Source organism: Rhopilema esculentum, chromosome 4 (assembly GCF_057945365.1).
Source record: "Rhopilema esculentum isolate cy_ngs chromosome 4, ASM5794536v1, whole genome shotgun sequence".
Lineage (NCBI taxonomy): Eukaryota > Metazoa > Cnidaria > Scyphozoa > Rhizostomeae > Rhizostomatidae > Rhopilema > Rhopilema esculentum.
In genome coordinates, this window is record NC_142818.1 from 5,583,736 (window position 1) to 5,602,470 (window position 18,735).

General features: G+C 35.9%; 2 protein-coding genes across 3 annotated transcripts; one reads left to right on the forward strand and one right to left on the reverse strand.

The window, feature by feature from the left end:
* Positions 1–971: 971 nt before the first annotated feature.
* On the reverse strand, positions 972–5,767 carry LOC148960330 (uncharacterized). The gene is made up of 2 exons (XM_089115995.1): positions 5,023–5,767; positions 972–4,465 (listed from the first exon to the last, which is right to left on the reverse strand). The coding sequence occupies exon 2, from the start codon at positions 4,242–4,244 to the stop codon at positions 3,489–3,491; it is 756 nt and encodes a 251-aa protein (XP_088972121.1). The 5' UTR covers positions 4,245–4,465; positions 5,023–5,767; the 3' UTR covers positions 972–3,488.
* Positions 5,768–6,651: 884 nt separating this feature from the next.
* Positions 6,652–15,744, forward strand: LOC135690858 (plasmanylethanolamine desaturase 1). Of its 2 annotated transcripts, none has more exons than XM_065208540.2 (4): positions 6,652–6,957; positions 9,876–9,995; positions 12,737–12,828; positions 13,508–14,115. In XM_065208540.2, exons 1-4 carry the CDS (start codon positions 6,810–6,812, stop codon positions 13,535–13,537), a joined length of 390 nt encoding a protein of 129 aa, XP_065064612.2. In that variant the 5' UTR covers positions 6,652–6,809; the 3' UTR covers positions 13,538–14,115. The 2 variants fall into 2 exon arrangements, with proteins under 2 accessions (XP_065064612.2, XP_065064610.2); XM_065208538.2 differs by lacking the exon at positions 13,508–14,115 and adding an exon at positions 14,140–15,744 and having other exon boundaries at positions 6,655–6,957.
* The last annotated feature ends 2,991 nt before the right edge of the window (positions 15,745–18,735 follow it).

The following is an 18,735-nucleotide window of genomic DNA, read 5'->3' on the forward strand; positions in this document are numbered from 1 at the left end:
ATCTAGAAGTTTGGAGTGTCTACAAACAATTAAGACCACATATTTACTAAATGAGCATGTATTTTATTTGATAAGCAGCAGTGGAACCGACATTTTAATTAAGAGGCTCAGAAAAGCTCTAGTTTTCATTCGTTTAAAGTTTTGATGTTCCGGGGTAATCTTCGAAAGAAGCCACTTACCTACAGGATCAGCTGATTTGAACTACTCATCGAATAGCTGCGTCTTTAAAGTGGGCAGTAAAACAATTTCTTGGGCCCCACAGAATGTGTTTGCAAAGAAATTCGTACATCTAGGAGGCAACACACCAAATTCTATCAATGGTTCGAGTTGTTTGATACAAGAATGTTTCCAGTTGTACGTGTCAAGGCTACAGAATTAAGTATTTAGACCCCACAAAGTGCAACAAATTTGTTTTACAGAACATTTTATGAACTTATCTTCGACGACATCTCTTGCCAATATCATTTGCTTACCGATTGCTAGAGTACTTACCATTTTACATTTAAAGCACCTTCATTTCAAACTCAGCTGTATTTCTAGCCTACTAACATTATGGCTTATATGCTGCTGAAACCTCCTCTTCCACTGTTTCTATTTTTCTCTTGACTTTATGTTAATTTTCATGTTTAGTAGCATCTACTTTAATCTTATTCCTAATAAAGAGCAGGTTTTGATTTTTTAACTACCATGAGATTTTGATCTTGATGCCTTAACCTTCTGATTACAAGTTTCCTAGGGAAGTTGCCTTTTTTTCTTCTTTATTTGAAGTTGGTACAATTTCTAGCTATGCATACTCAAGCTAATTAAAACCAACTAATTTAAATTACCAACGCTAAATTACCAACGTATAATGTAAATCAAATATAACCGATGTTGCATACGTATTTCTTGCAAAGATTACAAGTACAATTGAATGATGTAAATTAAATGATGAGTTTTTTTCTAAAATAGGGGAGTACTTTATCTCGTTTGGAACTGAGTTTCATATTTGGCTACCTCAGTATGATACGGTATTGAATCCATATATTTTGTAATGTGGCTCCACTGTTTTGAATTGGGAGTTTCTTAAGTAATATGGGCATTCATTTATGGAAAATATTTCATCCATAAAAGGTGGATTCAAACCGTAAAATGTTTGGTAAATTTCTATCGCAAGATGTTGTAAATTTTTCTTATGAGAAGTTATTGGTTTATTCTTTATTAAAAGTTGTTAAAAAATTGTTAAAAGTTGTTACAATTTATTTGAATTTTAGACTCCTCTAAATTGGATCGGTTGGCTTTAAAAGTTATAGGCTTGCTTTTATCGCCATTGAGCACCAAAAAATTCTCACACAACCATTTATTAAAAATAGTTGCTTCCGATTCTTGGTCGTCATTTAATTCATTCATATCAGTACTTGTATTGTCATCTGCATAGTTGCACAAGTTGCTTTTGTTCAAATGCAGAAAAATATCGTTTATGAAAACATTGAAAAGCAACAGGCCTAAAATTGATCCTTGAGGAACTCCTTGCTTTTTTTCCATCCAATCACTAAAATTTTAGTTTATTTTTACTCGTTGCACTCTTTTATCTAGATAACTATACATAAATTCTATTGCGTTGTCGCTAAAGCCATATGATTTCAATTTGCCTAGGAGAGGTTTATGGGGTATAGGGTTTGATAAATCCATAAGCACCTCACCAGCCACATCTTTTTTCCAGGCACTTTTTCAGACCTTCAATAAGTCGTAATAATGCGTGTTGTGTGCTATAACCTTTTCTGAATCCACAAGGCAAAGGGAATAGTTTATAATGATGTAATTGTATATTTGATTAAGCATTATTCTCTCAAATATCTTTGAAGCTGAGGGGAGCACACTTATTGGTCTAAAATTATCTTTACTAGTTGAATCTCCTTTTTTGAAAATCGGGCACACGTTAGCCATTTTCATAAGAATTGGAAGTGTTTTATCAGAAAGAGTTCGATTGAATATTTCAGCTAGTGGTTTAGAGACAACGTCCATTTTGGGGATTTTATCGGCTCCTGTTGATTTATCTTCCTCTGGGTTGTAAATTATCTCTCTTACATCTTCGGAAGTTACATTTTCAAAGTTAAAGAAATGTCCATACCGTGAATCCTTGAATAAGCCCCCCCCCCCTCCCCTCGAATAAGCCCATATGGGGGCTTTTTCGAGGGAATCATAATTGCAGAATAATATCTTATTTCAAGAAAGCCCCCACAGTACAATAGCTTTACAGTATTACTTCCTTTGACAGGAGACTAAAAAGCAAAAAAGCAACTTTTGTGATGATAAAAATTATAATATTTGTTAGATCTTCACACTTTTTGTAATTTTTCAATTTATTTCATTGAAAAAATTATCTCGGTTTTATGTCGACCTTTGAGGAAAAAACTGAACTTTGAAATAAGCCCCCACTCGAATAAGCCCCAACTCAAAAATTCCTTTTTGCAAAAAAGCCCCCGGGGGCTTATTCGAGGATTTACGGTAATGGTTGGTTCTATCGACTGGAAAGCCTTTAAAGTCGCGGACAGGGCAAGAGATAGACCCAAGTATTCAGTTGGCTTGAATTGTAACAATTCTAGTGGTAACCGTAGCAGTCGTGAACAAAAGACAGCAATGATTTGTCTACCAGTAAAAACTGGCAAGTGCCTATAAGGACATTCTACTAGCGTGCCAATTTCTGAATTGAATTTCGACACGATAGATACACGAAGTATCATCTTAATATAACACATTCAAAAGCAGTTCAAGCAGATTCCAACTCGGATTTCAAAAATGCAACAGTTGCAGTTATAAAAGTGTTCCTTCAAAATAGTGATCACTTTAAGCTGTAATGCGTTAAATACAATGATAATGAAAATTAGAAGTTTAGATTGTATCAGATGATTAGGTTGAAGAAAATGATAAAGGTATGACTTTCCAACAACTTGTGTTGGCTATGAACAAGAATGCAACTACGGATTAGGGATTTCCTTCTTGCAGTGTAATTTCTGCACCTAATATCTTCCAGTTTATGGGCACTGGGTACTACTATTAGTTCCTTCATAAGGTATTTTACTCTTATCATTGAATGGAACGTATAAAAGCTTTTCTTAGTTTTTACAGGAGGTAGTATTACTCTATTTCACACGAAACAATTTAACACAAAATATATGCTTGTCTATAGTTTGTACATTTGTTTATCTTTTGAAATAAAAATCTGTGGTAAGAGGCACGTTTGATATCATGTGTAGCTTTGCATGATATCAAATTAAGTTATTCATTCTGAATATACAGAGTAATGCTTAGCAAGATGCCCTTTCGTACACACAACCTTAAAGCACACACTTCAGTTTATTGCAAATCATTCCAGTGCTAGGTCATGTCAATTGACTGCCCTAGGCTTTCAAATCCCAGCTTAATTCTGCTGGATTTATTATCGACTCAGTGGCTTTTTATTGCCTGCAATTCTTTAATATCTCGTCTTTATCATTCATTCAATTTTTTCACGTCTTTCCAGTTAAATGATTGACCAGTCCCCTTTCTCTCTCAATTTTTTCAAGTCTTTCCTCTAAAGTCAGTTCCATCATGGGCAAAATCAATTCTTGCTCTGTTTGGTCACTGTTGCCAGGGTTGATCGCTGGAAAACTTTCTGTTGAAACCTTGAGAAAACGAGCTTTTATTGATTCCTTGTTAAATATTTTCAATGCGTCCTTCTCGACATCCCACCCTTCAAACGTTCCTTCACGATTTCTTGCTATATGCCAATATCTGCTCCATGAGATTTCATCTTGGTTATAACCACCAACAAAAGGAAACGCGGAAATGGGTCTCTGAAGTGTTCCATCTGTAGTGTGCGCTCTATGGCGAAGTAAATTGTTTGCGTCAATGGAAATTTCTCTTCTGTTGTTATGTACAAGTGACTTGGTCCTTCTTGAGATTTGTGCCCCTCTTTTATTGCTTAGCGAAGGACTAGCAGCGACATAATTTCTTTGCTTTCCTGATTTTGTTCGCTGACTAGGCAGATTTTCGCTGTATTTTTGCAATTTTTTATCACCATGTAGCGATGTCCTTGAGGTATCTGGCATTGATGTTTGCCAGGTTGGTGGAGTATTGAGTGATCTTGTGCGAGGCCGGATAGTTTCGTTTTTTCTAACGCTCTTTGGCGATTCCTTAGCTAAATCGATCAGTTTCGGTGCAGATATAAGGGCATTTTTCCTGTGTTTTGATCTCTCAGAAAATTTGCTATCATTAGTATCCATTCTGTTAGTGTATGTCAAACTGCCACCTGCTAAGGTTATTTATGCTTCCTAGAAAGCAGATTTTTTAGACTATGGTTTTTATTGTACTGTGACAATCAGGGGATTTGTTTACGCAAATGAAGTTGTTTTTTTAACTGATCCCTCTCGTACATGCGTTTCCATGAAAGTCAGAAACAAACTTCAATTGCCTTTATGTATATGCCGTCTTTTACAGTCGATTCCTGGGGATGCAAGATAACGGAAAACTGTTAGCACACAAGTGATCGTTTGTAATCAATGTTCACATTGAACGATTGCAGTCAATAGAAATAATCACCGCTGATCACATCTCTTAAGCATTATTTTAAATGAATTAAAATTCTGATTCAAAGAGTTAATATTCATTAGAATTTAGGCTGCTTTCTATTTTTCGCAGCACGAAAGATTCCAATCGTTATTTTGACGGATTGTGATTGCTCCTTGCAAGCTAGCAAACGCCGTGTGACGTAACACTCGGGGTAGTTGCAGGCATTGCCCGCAATAGGACCCGAATATTATGGCTGAACGTTCAGCATCAATGTAAAGAGAAGAAATGCGAACTACCTTTCATCTTCTAGCATCTTTAGATTAAAAAGACAGGCAAACAAATTTGAATGTTACAAAAGACTGGGCTGCGACGTAAAATAAATCATCGAGGGTGATTTATTCTTGAGCACAGACAAACCTTGACAAGCTGCTCGATTGGTTATAGTTTCGGCCGGCTACTTTCCAGGCATTTTAAAGTACAAAAGATACATACCTCTGCAAAATAGCAACTTTTCCTCGGATTACGCCACACATGTTTGTTTTTCTCAAAAGATTACTCCCTCTAAGTAGCAAAAATCAAGTGGCATTACTGGTTAGCCGCAATAGTTGAGCAGACAATAATTTTGCCATATGAAATGCCTCGTAGGCTGCAACGAAAGCTGATACCCTATAAAGTATCACATTGCATTTGCATCTGCAGAGTACTATAATGTCTTAGCATAATTAACTTAATTAACATAATCAATATACGCAACATAATCAGGCTGTTGATGTATTTTAAGGGACTTGATTCCAGAATAGATTAGTGCTTGTATAATCAATAATCGAACACATATTTCTATGACTCGCATTGATGAAGATATTCGGAACACGATAGGTACCATTTTGAAAATTGTTATTTTCGTCTAACTTTCTGTGACCGATTCTGATTAAACTCTATTTAATTAAAAACAGCGTCGTCTCTATTAACTTATTTTGTTATGTTAATGGTGTAATTAGGTTAGAGGCCGTCTTCGCCTAGTTACTTTTTTAACTATAAATATTGACCATAATTTAAAGCATCTCAGATTCTGCTATTTGCAATCCAAAAATTGATAATTTACATATAAATAGCATTAGTAGTAATTAAAGGTGGATTAAAAGTCCTTATTTAAGGGTTATGTATTTGTAAAGAACGTTTGCAAGAACAAGCAATAGCCTTTTCGTGAACTTATGAGGTCAAGTGGCCTTTTGGGAAACAGAATGCTAAAATCCAGCTCTTGAAAAACGCACTAAAATGCATCGTCGTGTATAATGCTTATGATTTTATGGCCACTCGTTTATTATTGCCAAAAAAAATTGTCAATCGAATGGCGACACAAAGTGTTGAAAGTTATGCTTACGACGCAGCTTTTAATGATCACAAATAAAATATGAAATATGAAATATGAAATATGAGTGTCAATATGAAAATGAGCGTTATCAAACCCAAGCAATCCAATTCCTGTGAAATTAAGTAATTATCTTTAAAAAACCTTGATTCTTTTAATTGATATGTATTTAGCTAGATGTGAATATGATATTTAAAAAAGGCTTGAGAAAATATCGCAACATAATGATGTATAAATGTATAAGCCATGAAAATCTACCAAATAAGCGAAGCATAGAATCAGATTTTTGATATAAATTCATTTACAATTCAGCTACATCAAGTGAATCAGTAATTGGTTTATAGACGTGCAACATTGCCCAAGCATTTGAATTATTAGTTTTATTTTGCTTTATGTCAGAATCGCGAGTCATGACCTTTCTGGCTCCAAGAATAAACTTTTGTGTTCCTCAGGATGGGCACACTTTGAGCACCTTTTTCATTTCTTGTACTTTTTCTAAAAAGATATTACTTTTCTTCCATTTTTCTTCTCCGTTCTTTTCTACCTTCTTCTAAAAAAACCTTTCTTGGCAAGAAAGTTCGTTTCAAGCCCCCCAGCCCCCTTTGGCGCTGCCCGTGGGATGTCCGTGACCAAATCTCAGAATAGAAATTCTTATTTTGTGACCAAAATGGCTTTTGACCTTCGAGCACGAACTTGTCCTTTGACAATCTTTCCTAGAAGTCCCCAATGTTGTTGCACTATTGTGCAATTCTACTGCGGAGGCGGAGGTGTACTTTGGAACATCGGTCGTTCGCGGCTGGCAAGTTGGTTTTTACATAACTAGAATTTGCAATACGGTGATGCCGTTGCTGTAGGTGTAAGCCGGTAAATGGAAATCTAGAACTGTATTTCAACAAAGCAATTTAATTTAATGGTCAAAATTACGGATTGTGAAGCGATGAAAAGGGAGCGGAGTGTCGGGAAGTCATTGATAGGCCCGGCCTATGAAATACGTCCAAAGATGCCGGAAAGCAACCCAGCCGGGAAGAAGAAGGTTTTGGCAAATGGTTATACGCCTGGTATGTATCGAAACATATTCATTCGTTAACTAATTTATGTTTACAAGAATTCAGCGATTTAATTTTGAACTTAAGGCCTCAACTGCCTAGTTGTAACGCCCATTTCTGCCTCACCTTCTTCATTCATTTCATACAACGCCTGAATACCTTTCAAAATGTTTACAATTACCCAGATCAAGTATAGTCAGTTTTTTTACTTGTAATTCTCAAGTAGTTTCGGGGGGAGGGGGGCAGAAGTACAGGCTTGATATGATTTTAAAAAAAAGCATCAACACTGAGCAACTTCAAGCAGCCAGAACAATGTTTTGGTTCCACTTGTTACACGCTTTTTTTTTATAAGGAACCTAGCTCGGGCCTAGTTCTTTAAATTCCTTATTTTGAGACCTGTTTTGACCACTTTGTAGTTCTAAAAGTTCCTTAATAGTTCCTTAATTTTAAGTTGGCATTTAGTGGACAATAATTAGTACAGACGCAAGAAAAACAATCAAATTCAGCGTTTTGCTATAAACTAAAGAAAAGATAACAAGTTAAAACACAAAGAAGCTTCATATAATATAAAATTAATAATAATAGATGACGCCCTTTTCTTACGCTGAATTCTCCTCAACTTGATTTTGTACTTCCTGATAAAGTTGAAGACTGCAGATTTCGGGATAGCTTTAATATCTGATTGGGCACTTTGGTCGAATTCGGGGTTAATCTTCCTAGCATTTGCGTACAGCCATGCAAAAGATATTCGCATCCCCTTTGATCTTGCTTGTAGGAACTTTTCGTGAAGCATCACGAAGACTTGCTTATGCCTTGTGCTGGGTCTGATCTTTTTCATCATTTTCCTGTGGCTATCGGCGGCTGCATCAGTAATTTTCTTCTCATTTTTAACCCAGGTCGATACCATCGATTTAGAGATGTTGTATTTGAATGCAACATCATTCTTTTGGTTTTTCTTTGCTTCCTCGATAACTTTTAGCTTAAATTCGGTGTCATAAGATAGTCTGTTCTTCTTCTCTCGATGGTGCTGACTGCTTTCTCCTGCTTCTGACGCTCTAGCACTTTTCTCTATCTCTTGACATTCCTCTACAGTTTCTTCGATGTTCTCATCCACATCAATAGCAGTTGGTTCTTTTTGTGGCTCAACAGCCTCGGCGCTACTTTCCAAGATCAATGGAATTTCATCGATTTTTTTAGTTGGTTGTTCTTTTTCTCTCTCACTGTCTTTTTTCGAAGTGCACCAAGACACGTGCATCGTAAGGCCAGACTTACTTTTGAAATGCTTGTTGCATGTGTCACAACGATACAAACTTACATCATCATCCTCAACAAACGAACGACCAGGGACTTCTTGTAACTCATTTCGATGAGGTATCTTTTTAGAAAAACCGAACTTGAACAACGTTGACTGCTTTTTCTTATCTCCCATATTGCAACTACTGTAATACTCAGCCACACACACAGAATAAGAATTCTATTTTGTTGTGACTAACCTATTTGACTAAAACTAAAACACCTAAAGTGTGAATTCACAACAAAGCACAGCTGCATGTGAGGTGAGTTAAAACGGAAATTTCTCATGTTGATTCTTGGCCCCATGAGCATGGCCGGTTTTACTGAAAATCAATGGAACCGGCTTCCTAATTGTAAATTGTGCGGAAATATAAATATATTCAAAATTAAAAAGTTCCTTAGGGATTTGGCCTTTAGTAGTAAAAGTTCCTTAAGTTTTTTGACCTTCTACATGTAGGTTCCTTATAAACGGTTCCTTATAAAAAAAAAAGCGTGTAATCTTCAACTCTAATTCTTCTCATCAGGCTTCTTCCCAAGTATTAAGGACCTCTGTGAAGTTGACTGAGATGCACCACCAGTCGGGGGTCAGATGTATCACAGTCTATATATATACAGTGGAATCCCAATATAATGAACCCTGGATATAACGAACTCCAGATATCTCTTGATACTACCAACCAAATTTTTGGTCCCTTCATCATAATTACCCTTGATATAACGAATTTTTCATGATTTTTTCGTCTGTTTTTTTTCTATGTTGATTTTTAATGTTCATTTATCATTTTCTCTTGGGGATATCATTATTGTCATTGGCAAAATAGTGATGATACATGCCCTGGCTGATGGGCTCAGAGCATGGCATGAAAGTTTTATCGCATCAATTAATGCGAATAAGTGCATTGGCACTACCAAATACCTTTTTACATAGGCAGCGACGACAAAATTTGACATTGGCAACGACAACAAAATTTTATTGAGAGACCAAGATGGAGGAACTGAAGAAAACAAAAAGAATGTGAAGTAATCAAAGACATCATTCAGCCACAACTAGAAGTGAAGCGATATCACCTTTGCCTATGTCAGGGTACCAAATTGTAAGAGGGGCATAAAGATCTTCATTTTCGATGACTAACCATTAGTAATATTTGAATTCAGCTTGATTTTTTTAGAGTAAAATGTGCACATAAGTTGGAGATAGCCAAAGCAATACTGTTCAAAGCTGTGAATGTGTACATGTCATGGAGACAAGAACTCTGACAGAGACATTGACATTCCTTGACATTGACATAATGTGGATGCACCTTTGCCTGCAGAGTGCCTCATTTCTCCTCTTTGCCCAGACCTCCAAGATCCTTTTGGTAGCCCTACCAATGTCTCACTAGCAACGACAAGTGCCAATAAAGTCATTGGCATGGCCCCTTCTAACTTTGAATTTCTTGACGCTACCCCTATCCTCACATTTTTTTGTCATCATAGACAGTAAAACGTACTTAAAAACAGTTATGAACCTCATTGGAAGGCTGAGATTTAGTGGAATCAACCTTATTTTAATCAAATTTTTTAGATAAATAGTTTTTAAATATACATAGAATTTTTCAAAATATCTTGTATATATATTTTGAAGATCATTGTTTTAGGAAAAAGAGCACTGGAGACATGTAGTGTGATTGCTGCTTCAATTTTGATGATACTTTACACTGCACAGCTAGTTTCGTTGCCTTATAATGGAAGTATGGTGTCAATTTTGCTGGCTTTACGTAAGTCTTTAAATTTAAAACATATATGTAATATTTAAATACATTTATGGGATGATTTGTGTCTATTATAAGTGTTTTTATATTTTAAGATAATAAAAAGTTTAAACTATGGTTATTAGAGCATAGTTTGTTGTGTTCCTAAGCCATATTTATCAATTTAATAATTTTACATAGTTGTTAAGAAATTAAAAATCTTTGAAATGAAAAGATCAAAATGCAAGATATTTTGATTTCTTTTTGTGTAGTGTTTGTGGCATCAAATACAATATAAACAAAAACAAACAATGAATGAATTAGGTCATGCCATACAAAAATTATTTTATCAATCTACCACTGCAAACATCATAACTACCATATTCCTCAGTGTATAAAATGACCCTGCCTATAAGTGGATCCTTAATTTTTGGTTGAAAATTCATTATTTTTAACTATATACTATAAATGGCATATAAGTTGACCCATAAAACTTTTGTAAACTCTCATTAATTGTGAATACTCAGTATTTTATTAAGAAAATTTATAGATAGATAAATGTAATTTTTGCTGTTTCAAGTTAAAAATTTACAAGAATCAACCAAAATCATAGTTTTCATTGACAAAAATCATGAAACTCACGAAAGAAAGAATTCCAAAAAACTGCAGTTTACACTTTTCTAACAAAAGTTGTTCAAACACAAGCATTTTGTTTAAACAGAAATCTTTTTTATTAAGCGGAAATATATTTGATTAAAGGGGAATCCTTTTCTTCATAAATTTCCTTAAGGCACATTTACCAATACAAAGCAAGTTTTCTCAATGTTGTATCAACAAAGTATAAGCTGAGGTGGACTTTTCACATGTATTTTACCAACCTAGAAACTGGACTTTTACATCAATAAATATTGTAGGCTTCTCAGTAATAGCCACAATACTACACCCCTCTTTTTCTAAATCGATAAACTACAAAACTGTTCCTGATTTTTGTGAATTACTCTTTAAAACCCTTTAACCATGGTGGCGTCTTTACATGTCACCCACAGGGGCAGACACTTGGTCAAATATTGGGGGGGGGCAAGCCTATTGTTTTGATAAGGTGACATCACATTTCTTGTTGTTTTAGAACAGAATACCATTGTCCCCTAAAGTATTGGGGAGGTGGCCCCCTGGCCCCCCTCACCAAATTCTGAAAGTGTCCTAGACTCTTTGTTATAATGTCTCTCTTCGTATTTCTCTTTCTTTCTTTGAACACTGCCTCTGTATTTGCAACAACTTTAGGCTTTAACACATCCTGGTAAGTGCAAGTATGGCTCAGTGGTTAGGGTCGCTGACTACAGATCCAAGGGTCTGTGGTTTGAGTCCTTGACATGATAAAGCTTTCTTTTATTGTGAGGAGAATAGCCAGCTCTCTGTAATTTTAGATATGGGAATCATGAGGTTTTGTCACTTGGATAGGTTTTGTCACTTGGATAGGAAGGACCAAGACAATCCTCGATAAGCATAGCTTTTCAGTATTCTGAATCTACCTTCCTAAGCTGAGTTATAAACAATACAATGGCATTTTGGTTCTTGTAAGTCTGTTGATTTGAATCTCATTTGAACAATATTGCCCTAGCGCTGGAGTGTTTCTTTATTCCAGCTAGGCAATATATGTCTTTCTTCTCTTGTTTGGTTTTTTTTAGCATGGGTATAACTATCCTTATGGGTCTTTCGTCTAAGCCATTGCTTTGGCAGTTATGTGGAGAATATGGTTTGAATTTTGCAATACTCTAAAAGCTTTTAAATGGGTTCTTATCTGTTCTGTGACAAGTACTTCTTAAAGTACCTGTGACATGATTTTCGTACTTTTGGGTTTATATATCTATTCTTATGTAAAAAGGCCTGTTATTTTCATTTCTGAGGTTAGTTTTTACGTTTCGTGAGAAATGAAGGAGTTTTGGCGATCTTCTACGCCAAAATTCGCCATCTTGGTTTTCAGAATGTGTAGACAGTGACGTCACGGGAGGGTCCCGATCGCCTCCTCCTTCGAGTTTTTATATCGTAGTCAATGAGGGAAATCTAACAGGTCCAAGATGAGCGATATTTCCGGAGAAAGTAGTGGCAGCGAGGATGAGATTTTTGAAGGTAGCGCTTACATTGTTACAATAACGAGTTCCTCCCATGACGTCACAAGAGAACGGCGAATGATGATAAAGCTACTTGGCTAGGCCGCACTATTTGGTTAATTTCAACATCAAAATGCTTTTATTTCAACAAAAAAAGTTCAGATCTACTATAAGAGCAGTGCAACACTTCAATTAAGAGAACAAAAAAAATCATGTCACAGGCACTTTAAATTTCAGAGGGGCCAGTTTTTGCTTCTATAGCCTCAGATAAGTGAACATCTGTGCCCCCACTAAGAAGTTCATGGTTTCATTTTGATCATTGGAGCCGTTTTTTTAATTAGTCAATCAATTTTATCAGTTTCATTAAATATCACCTTTTGAAGATACAGCTCACCCTAAGGTTATTTGGGTTAGATACAACGTGATCATAGTATTGATATGAAATGAGTTGCTTAATGATGTTGATATGTCCCTTGTTATTGCCACATGTTGAGGCAGTCTTAAGTTTTGTTTGACTTTATTCACTTTCAAAGACTCATGAGCTTGTTTTGTTTGTTTCATTTTGATTTGTTTTGTTTCATTTCATTTCGTTCCATTTCATTGAATGTAATAAGCCCATTCGTATATAGATTTTAGGTATACAATTATTCTTTTTTATAGTTTTTGGAATCTTAACTGCCGACTTTGCATCTGGACTCGTTCACTGGGGTGCAGACAGTTATGGCTCTATTGACATACCAATAATTGGAAAAGTAAGCTCTATTGTCATCTTATGTTTCTATTTCAAGCATGTTGCATCTGTAGCGAGATAAGTGGTTGAAGGTGTAACATACTATCATTCTAGATTGTTACTGGTTCAAGTTTCTTGATTTTATCACCACTATCTGACTCTTAAGAAAGTTTGGATGCTTTTTGATAATTATTTTTTCCAAAGAGAGCGATTTCCACAAACGCGTAAATTACCGTTAAGTAAACTGTGCGACTTAGAGAGGTTTACGTAACTTAAGAAACATGACCAAGTTTCAATTCTGTTTAGCAAAGTTAAAGAAAAAGCAGATAGAAATAGCTTTAGCTAGCAGCCCCTGTTAGACCAATAAATAGCAAAGGGCAATTGATAATGTGTTCGCCCATTAGAAGTCATGCCTTGTTCCTATTACTCCATTTTCGTACGATATTGGTGCTGAATTGATTGGTTTTTGATTCTGCGTTCCCATTGATTCGCTCGAAAACGGAGACATAATAATGATGTTTAAAGTTATCAATCTAAAAAAGAGTCATTTGAAAACGATTCATTTATGTGAGAACAGCGAATACGAAGTCAGCGAATATGAAGTCAGCGAATACATAGGAAACGGAGTCATTTTAAAAGGAATGATTTTAATAAGATGATCGAAAACGGCGTCATTTAAAAACGAATTTGTTCATCTTCAGTTTCAAGACAAGTTCGAACAAGGGATATGAAAATGGACCAAAAACAGAGGAATGGGGAAACCTTCGTTTTCGTTTTGGGGACAGTTCAAGAAAATACGAAAACGGAATGATAGGAAACTGAGACATGCGAAAACGGATAAATAGAAACAAGGATTCGATGTGAAACTTCCGTTTTCAAAAAAGTTTCTCAAGTGGATCGGTCTATCAGCATCTGGCAATCGTTCTCTCCAAGATAATATTTATCATTGGACGCGCGAGTAATCGCTCCCAAATGAAACATCGGGTGCGTGCTTGCGCTATCGCGCACCCTCCACTAGAAGCCCTGCAGAAATGCTTTCTATCTACATAGGTTTGTCCTCTGTTTCTTTCTCCATCATTTGAATAGTTCAAAGCCCACTGGAAATGAAATAAAAGGGTGACGTAATAAACTGTTTTGTTATTCTGTTTATTGCACCATGTCTTTGGCTCTAAATTTTCCAAAGTTGCAGCCCCCATAATCCCATCATTTCTTCTCCTTGTCAACCATTTGTTAATGCCTCGGCATATTTTAACATTTAAACTTTCAAATGCTACTGTGTTCATTTAAAGCATTTTCCTTGCTTTGAAGTCCATTTATCCTTTCTTTTAATCAGGCTTTTATCAGGCCATTTAGAGAACACCATGTTGATCCAACAGCTATCACAAGACATGATGTGATTGAAACCAATGGAGATAACTGCCTTCTGGTTATATTTCCAATACTCGTTCAAACATACAGGTATGCAACTTACGCTACAGAAACCCTTCAATCATCTTTTCATTGGGATGTCTTCGTGTACGCTTTGGCAATTTTCGTCACACTTACAAATCAGATCCACAAATGGTCACATACCTATTTTGGTCTTCCATCTTGGGTATCCATCCTACAGGATTTGCACATCATTCTTCCAAAGAAGCACCACAGGGTCCATCATGTGGCACCACATGAAACATACTTTTGCATCACAACTGGCTGGTTAAACTACCCTTTAGAATGTCTTCGATTCTGGATTATTGTAGAATGGCTTATTGAAAAAACTACTGGATTCAAGCCAAGAGTTGATGACTTAAAGTGGACAAAAACAGATTGACAGCTGTGTCTAAGCATTTAATTAAGTAATTGCCTTAGAGTTTTGCACTTTTGCTCTACATTGCAGTTTATTGGCTGTGATAATTTTCATTTCTGTTAGCATTTCTTATATTTAGGTGTATGCTATTGGTCTAGAATGCTTTTTGATTAGCTTACAAAGTAGCCTATTCTCGATAAGGGCTGTTGTGAAAGCATTAAGTGGTATTTTACTAAGTACTTTGTTAATACCCTCTGCCATGTTTATTTTTTATAATATTACTGCTTAAACAAGGAGACATTTCTAAAAAAGATTCTGGCAATTATCTATCCACGTTTTTAAGCAATCAAAGACGAAAACAAATTTGTCATTCGATAAACTGGAAATTGTCTGGTGGATCTCACGTTTCATATGTGTATTATTAATTTAGAATATTTATTTGATATTAGATCGGTTTGATATTTAGATTAAAGTAGGGGCATGTGGAAAATAGATTAGTCCCTATTTCGGGAATGGGCACTGGAAGTATAGTATTGTAGTAAACACTGTAGAATAAGAACTTTTTTAGGGAAGAATATAGGTATAAAATCATTTATGATTGTTTTTGCTGCGTAAAATGAAAATCAATGCACCAGCTCAACTGTTTTCTTTGTTCGTCGTAGATGCACATTGTTCATCTCCATTGTTCATCTCCATTGTTGTATTCGGTAGAATTTGAATTTGAGAAAATCAATTTGAATTTTCAAGCTCTATGGCAGTATTTTTGTTAACGTATTCAATAATATTACTGATCATGAAGAACAGATCTTATGTTCTTTGACCATGTTTTAAAGAGTACCTATTACTAATAAGAAGAGCTTTAGCGAGAAAGTTTTGGATGAGTTTTTTATGCCTAGTGATGATTCTTTTTGGGCGATTCTTGCTTTAAGGCGAGACCGAGCGTGGATTGGTTTCCCTTATTTCTGCATTCAATAAAGATCCGCGAGAGACTGCAAAGCAACTTACCTTGTCATCCCTGAATATTTTGCAAAGCAAATTAGTTGGCCTTAATTAGCCTCTTTATAGCTATCAGCCGTTCATTTAGTACGCCAACTTTAAACAAATTATTTATTATTATTTATATATATTATTATCGAACATTTCGATGCTTAACACCAAGGTTTTTTTACGTGCAGTTCTACATAAAATGTGCAGTTCTAAAACTTTAAGTGCACTTGTAATCCAAAAATCTGTGTAGTGAGTCAAAAAAATTGTTGCGAAAAGACATACAAAAGCAAGCATGTCAAAAAATAAACAAAAGTTTCAATAATGAAACGAACAAAAGTTAACAAATATGGCGCTCAAATTAAACAAACTTTGGGAAATTTGTAGATATAGAAGGACATTCGATGGTGAGGAGATAAAGTGTCTAGGAAACTTCACTGACGTTTTTCGTTTTGGAGTCACGCATACACAAAGCTTGAAATTGATAGCGTATTAGTGTAAGAATCTAGAGCCAAAAATAAATCATGCTAAGTTTTGATTTTGAATTTTACCGTTATATGTTCAAATGACACAGAAAGTCAACTGAAAACTCTCGAGTTGTTGGGCAATTACCACTTATGCATACGTTTAAGAAAAGACATCTTCCTGCTTTTACATCACCAAATCGTCTGCCTAATGAGGAAGACTCGAAGAGAAAAAGAGAGTGTTAGAGTTTAGTAAACGTTCAGGGGCGTCGCGTGACCGTCCAGACTAGGGGGTGGAGGGTCATCAATAGAGAAATTTACCCGACGAAGATATAGATTGAGAAGAATTTAGAAGCTATTTCATCTATTGATAAACGATTTTACCGACAAACCAAGGGTTTTGGAGACAAAGTGAAGATTTGCCGAAGAATTCATGAAGTATTGGAGGTGTGACACCCCCTACACTCCCCTACACCCCCCTCCCCCAATAGCTACGCCCCTGTAAACATTATATATTAAAACGCTATTAAAGGTCATTCCATAAACGCAATTCTACACTATTGAGTTTGGTTAATCGAGATTCTATAAAGCCATGAAATCACCATTTGTCTCTCAAAAATGTGGTTTTCTATAAGAATAAACTTTGTAATTTTGCTTTCAAGTTGTGTGGAAATCAAATTGAGCAAATAGAGTGTTAGATATAAGTTTCATTTCCCATAGGCACAGTGATCGTGGAAGCGGGAAGGGGACTGAGGGGGCTTTAGCCCTCCCCCCAAAACTTTTAAAAATGTATTTGAAACAATTGATCTTGGTTTTTAAAATGTTTAGCCTCCAAAAGCGTTTTAGCCCCCTAAATCTGTAATATGATCGGCGGTCCTTGCATAGACATGGCAATAAAACGTGCCTAATTTCCGTTTCTGCCTTCACCTGCGTATCAGGGGCATTTTCTTTATACTTATAAGAACTAAAAGTTATTCCTTCAACCAGTTCTCCCCAGAATAATGTGTAACTCTACATTTTGCTTTAAAAAACCCGCATCACACACACACGTCACAATGCATTCCTGTGAGATTTCCAGTCCCTCCCTTAGGTAAAAGTTCTTCGTGGCATGTGAGCACCACGTTCTCATTTTAAAACCCATCTTTACGAATCAATGCCAGAGTCCTCGGTTAGGCTCAAGAATTGGTCCAAGCAGTATCAAGAAACTGTGCAAACTGGATCGTACTTTGGCTTTCGGTATAACTACAGCGCGTTCAGGATTGCAGGTATGAAGATATGACTAAGATTTTATAGGGCCTAAAACCAGGGCTCTTCTTATTTCTTGCAACAAATTTTCTAACTTTCAATGGTCGAGTGTAGTCGAAGGAATGATTCTGATTATTTACCTGTTAAAAGCAGAGCTGTAACCGCTATGCTTCGAATAAGAAGTTGGTTTTAATTTCAAGTCTTACGCTTAATGCAATCAGCAGGCCATTTGATATAAAAAGGGTGTTTGGTAAATCCCGAGTATAAATCATCAGTTCGACTGCTAACACACCATAACAGCCAGAATAAGATGTCTTCCACGGCCCAAGCCATGCATGTCCCCCCTCCCACTTATTTGCGAAGCAAACAATTTCAAAGCTGCAATAAAATGTGAAAGAAGCCTTGGCCTTCCACTTTAGTTAGTCTTGCCCCCCCCCCCCCCCATCGTTCAAGTGCCCTCTCCTGGATTTCTTGGGTTGTGTCTTGATATGCAAATAATTCAGTAATTCCCAAAGAGGTATTCTTTAAATAGCGTAACGGACTAAAGTTACTTTCAGTCCGAGAAACTAAGGCTCCTAACAATTTGGCGCCCCACTTGAAAATATTTCTTTGTTGTATTACTTTGAAGCTGGTATACTGGGATCTTGATATGATAAACAAGTTTAAGGGGCCCCAAGCCTATATGATATATCAATCTAAATATATTGTATTTATGTTGATAAGCATTTGATGCTTGGTCTCTATTGTTTCACTGGGGACCCGGCTGCCTCAGGTACGCCACTGAATAGAGCCTAAACAGTGCATGAATTTGATAAGTAAAATTTTACCAGCACGATTTCGAGAATTTATTATTCTTCAACTCAATTTCGATTTGACACTAAAAGGGAAATCTCAAGTTTTGAAAATCTATAAACTCATCAAGAAGAGGTTGATCGTCGACAATGATTCAAGATACCGTTGTCTTTTCTGTTGTTTTAAAACATTTTTGAAAAATGTATCGCCAACAGCATCTATATGATAAAACTGGGAAAATGTTTATACTTTTCTAGCTGAAAAATACTTAACTTATCCAACATATTCAACTAGTAGTAGCTTTACAAGTTGGGAGAAATTGCATAGATCTTTTCAACGGTACTCCAACTTTTTTATAGTAAATCAAGTGCTTCATAAATCAAAATCGTGCCCTACCAGATCGGTGCTCCGTCATTTTCTCTTCACCATCTTTAATTTTTATTCTTTTCATTTTCACTCCCTTTACTTTTTACCATTCTCGCAGTTCGATGATCATAACTCTACTGTATTTACAGCATTGCTTACGTTCTTCTAGACATGCAAGAAACAAATACAACCAACCTTCAACTACCAGCTTTGTGTGGCAATAATAGGTACCTGAGACTGGGCTCGTGTTGGCCAAAGATTTTGAGCAAGATCAAACAGAAGGCTCGAAAGA

Excerpts from the sequence above, each read along its gene's own strand:
- LOC148960330 (XM_089115995.1), bottom strand. The coding sequence starts at position 4,244 with ATGGATACTAATGATAGCAAATTTTCTGAGAGATCAAAACACAGGAAA.
- LOC135690858 (XM_065208538.2), top strand. The coding sequence starts at position 6,810 with ATGGTCAAAATTACGGATTGTGAAGCGATGAAAAGGGAGCGGAGTGTC. Across the intron at positions 6,958-9,875 it reads GGCAAATGGTTATACGCCTG|GAAAAAGAGCACTGGAGACA; the intron begins GTATGTATCGAA and ends TCATTGTTTTAG. Across the intron at positions 9,996-12,736 it reads GTCAATTTTGCTGGCTTTAC|TTTTTGGAATCTTAACTGCC; the intron begins GTAAGTCTTTAA and ends TCTTTTTTATAG.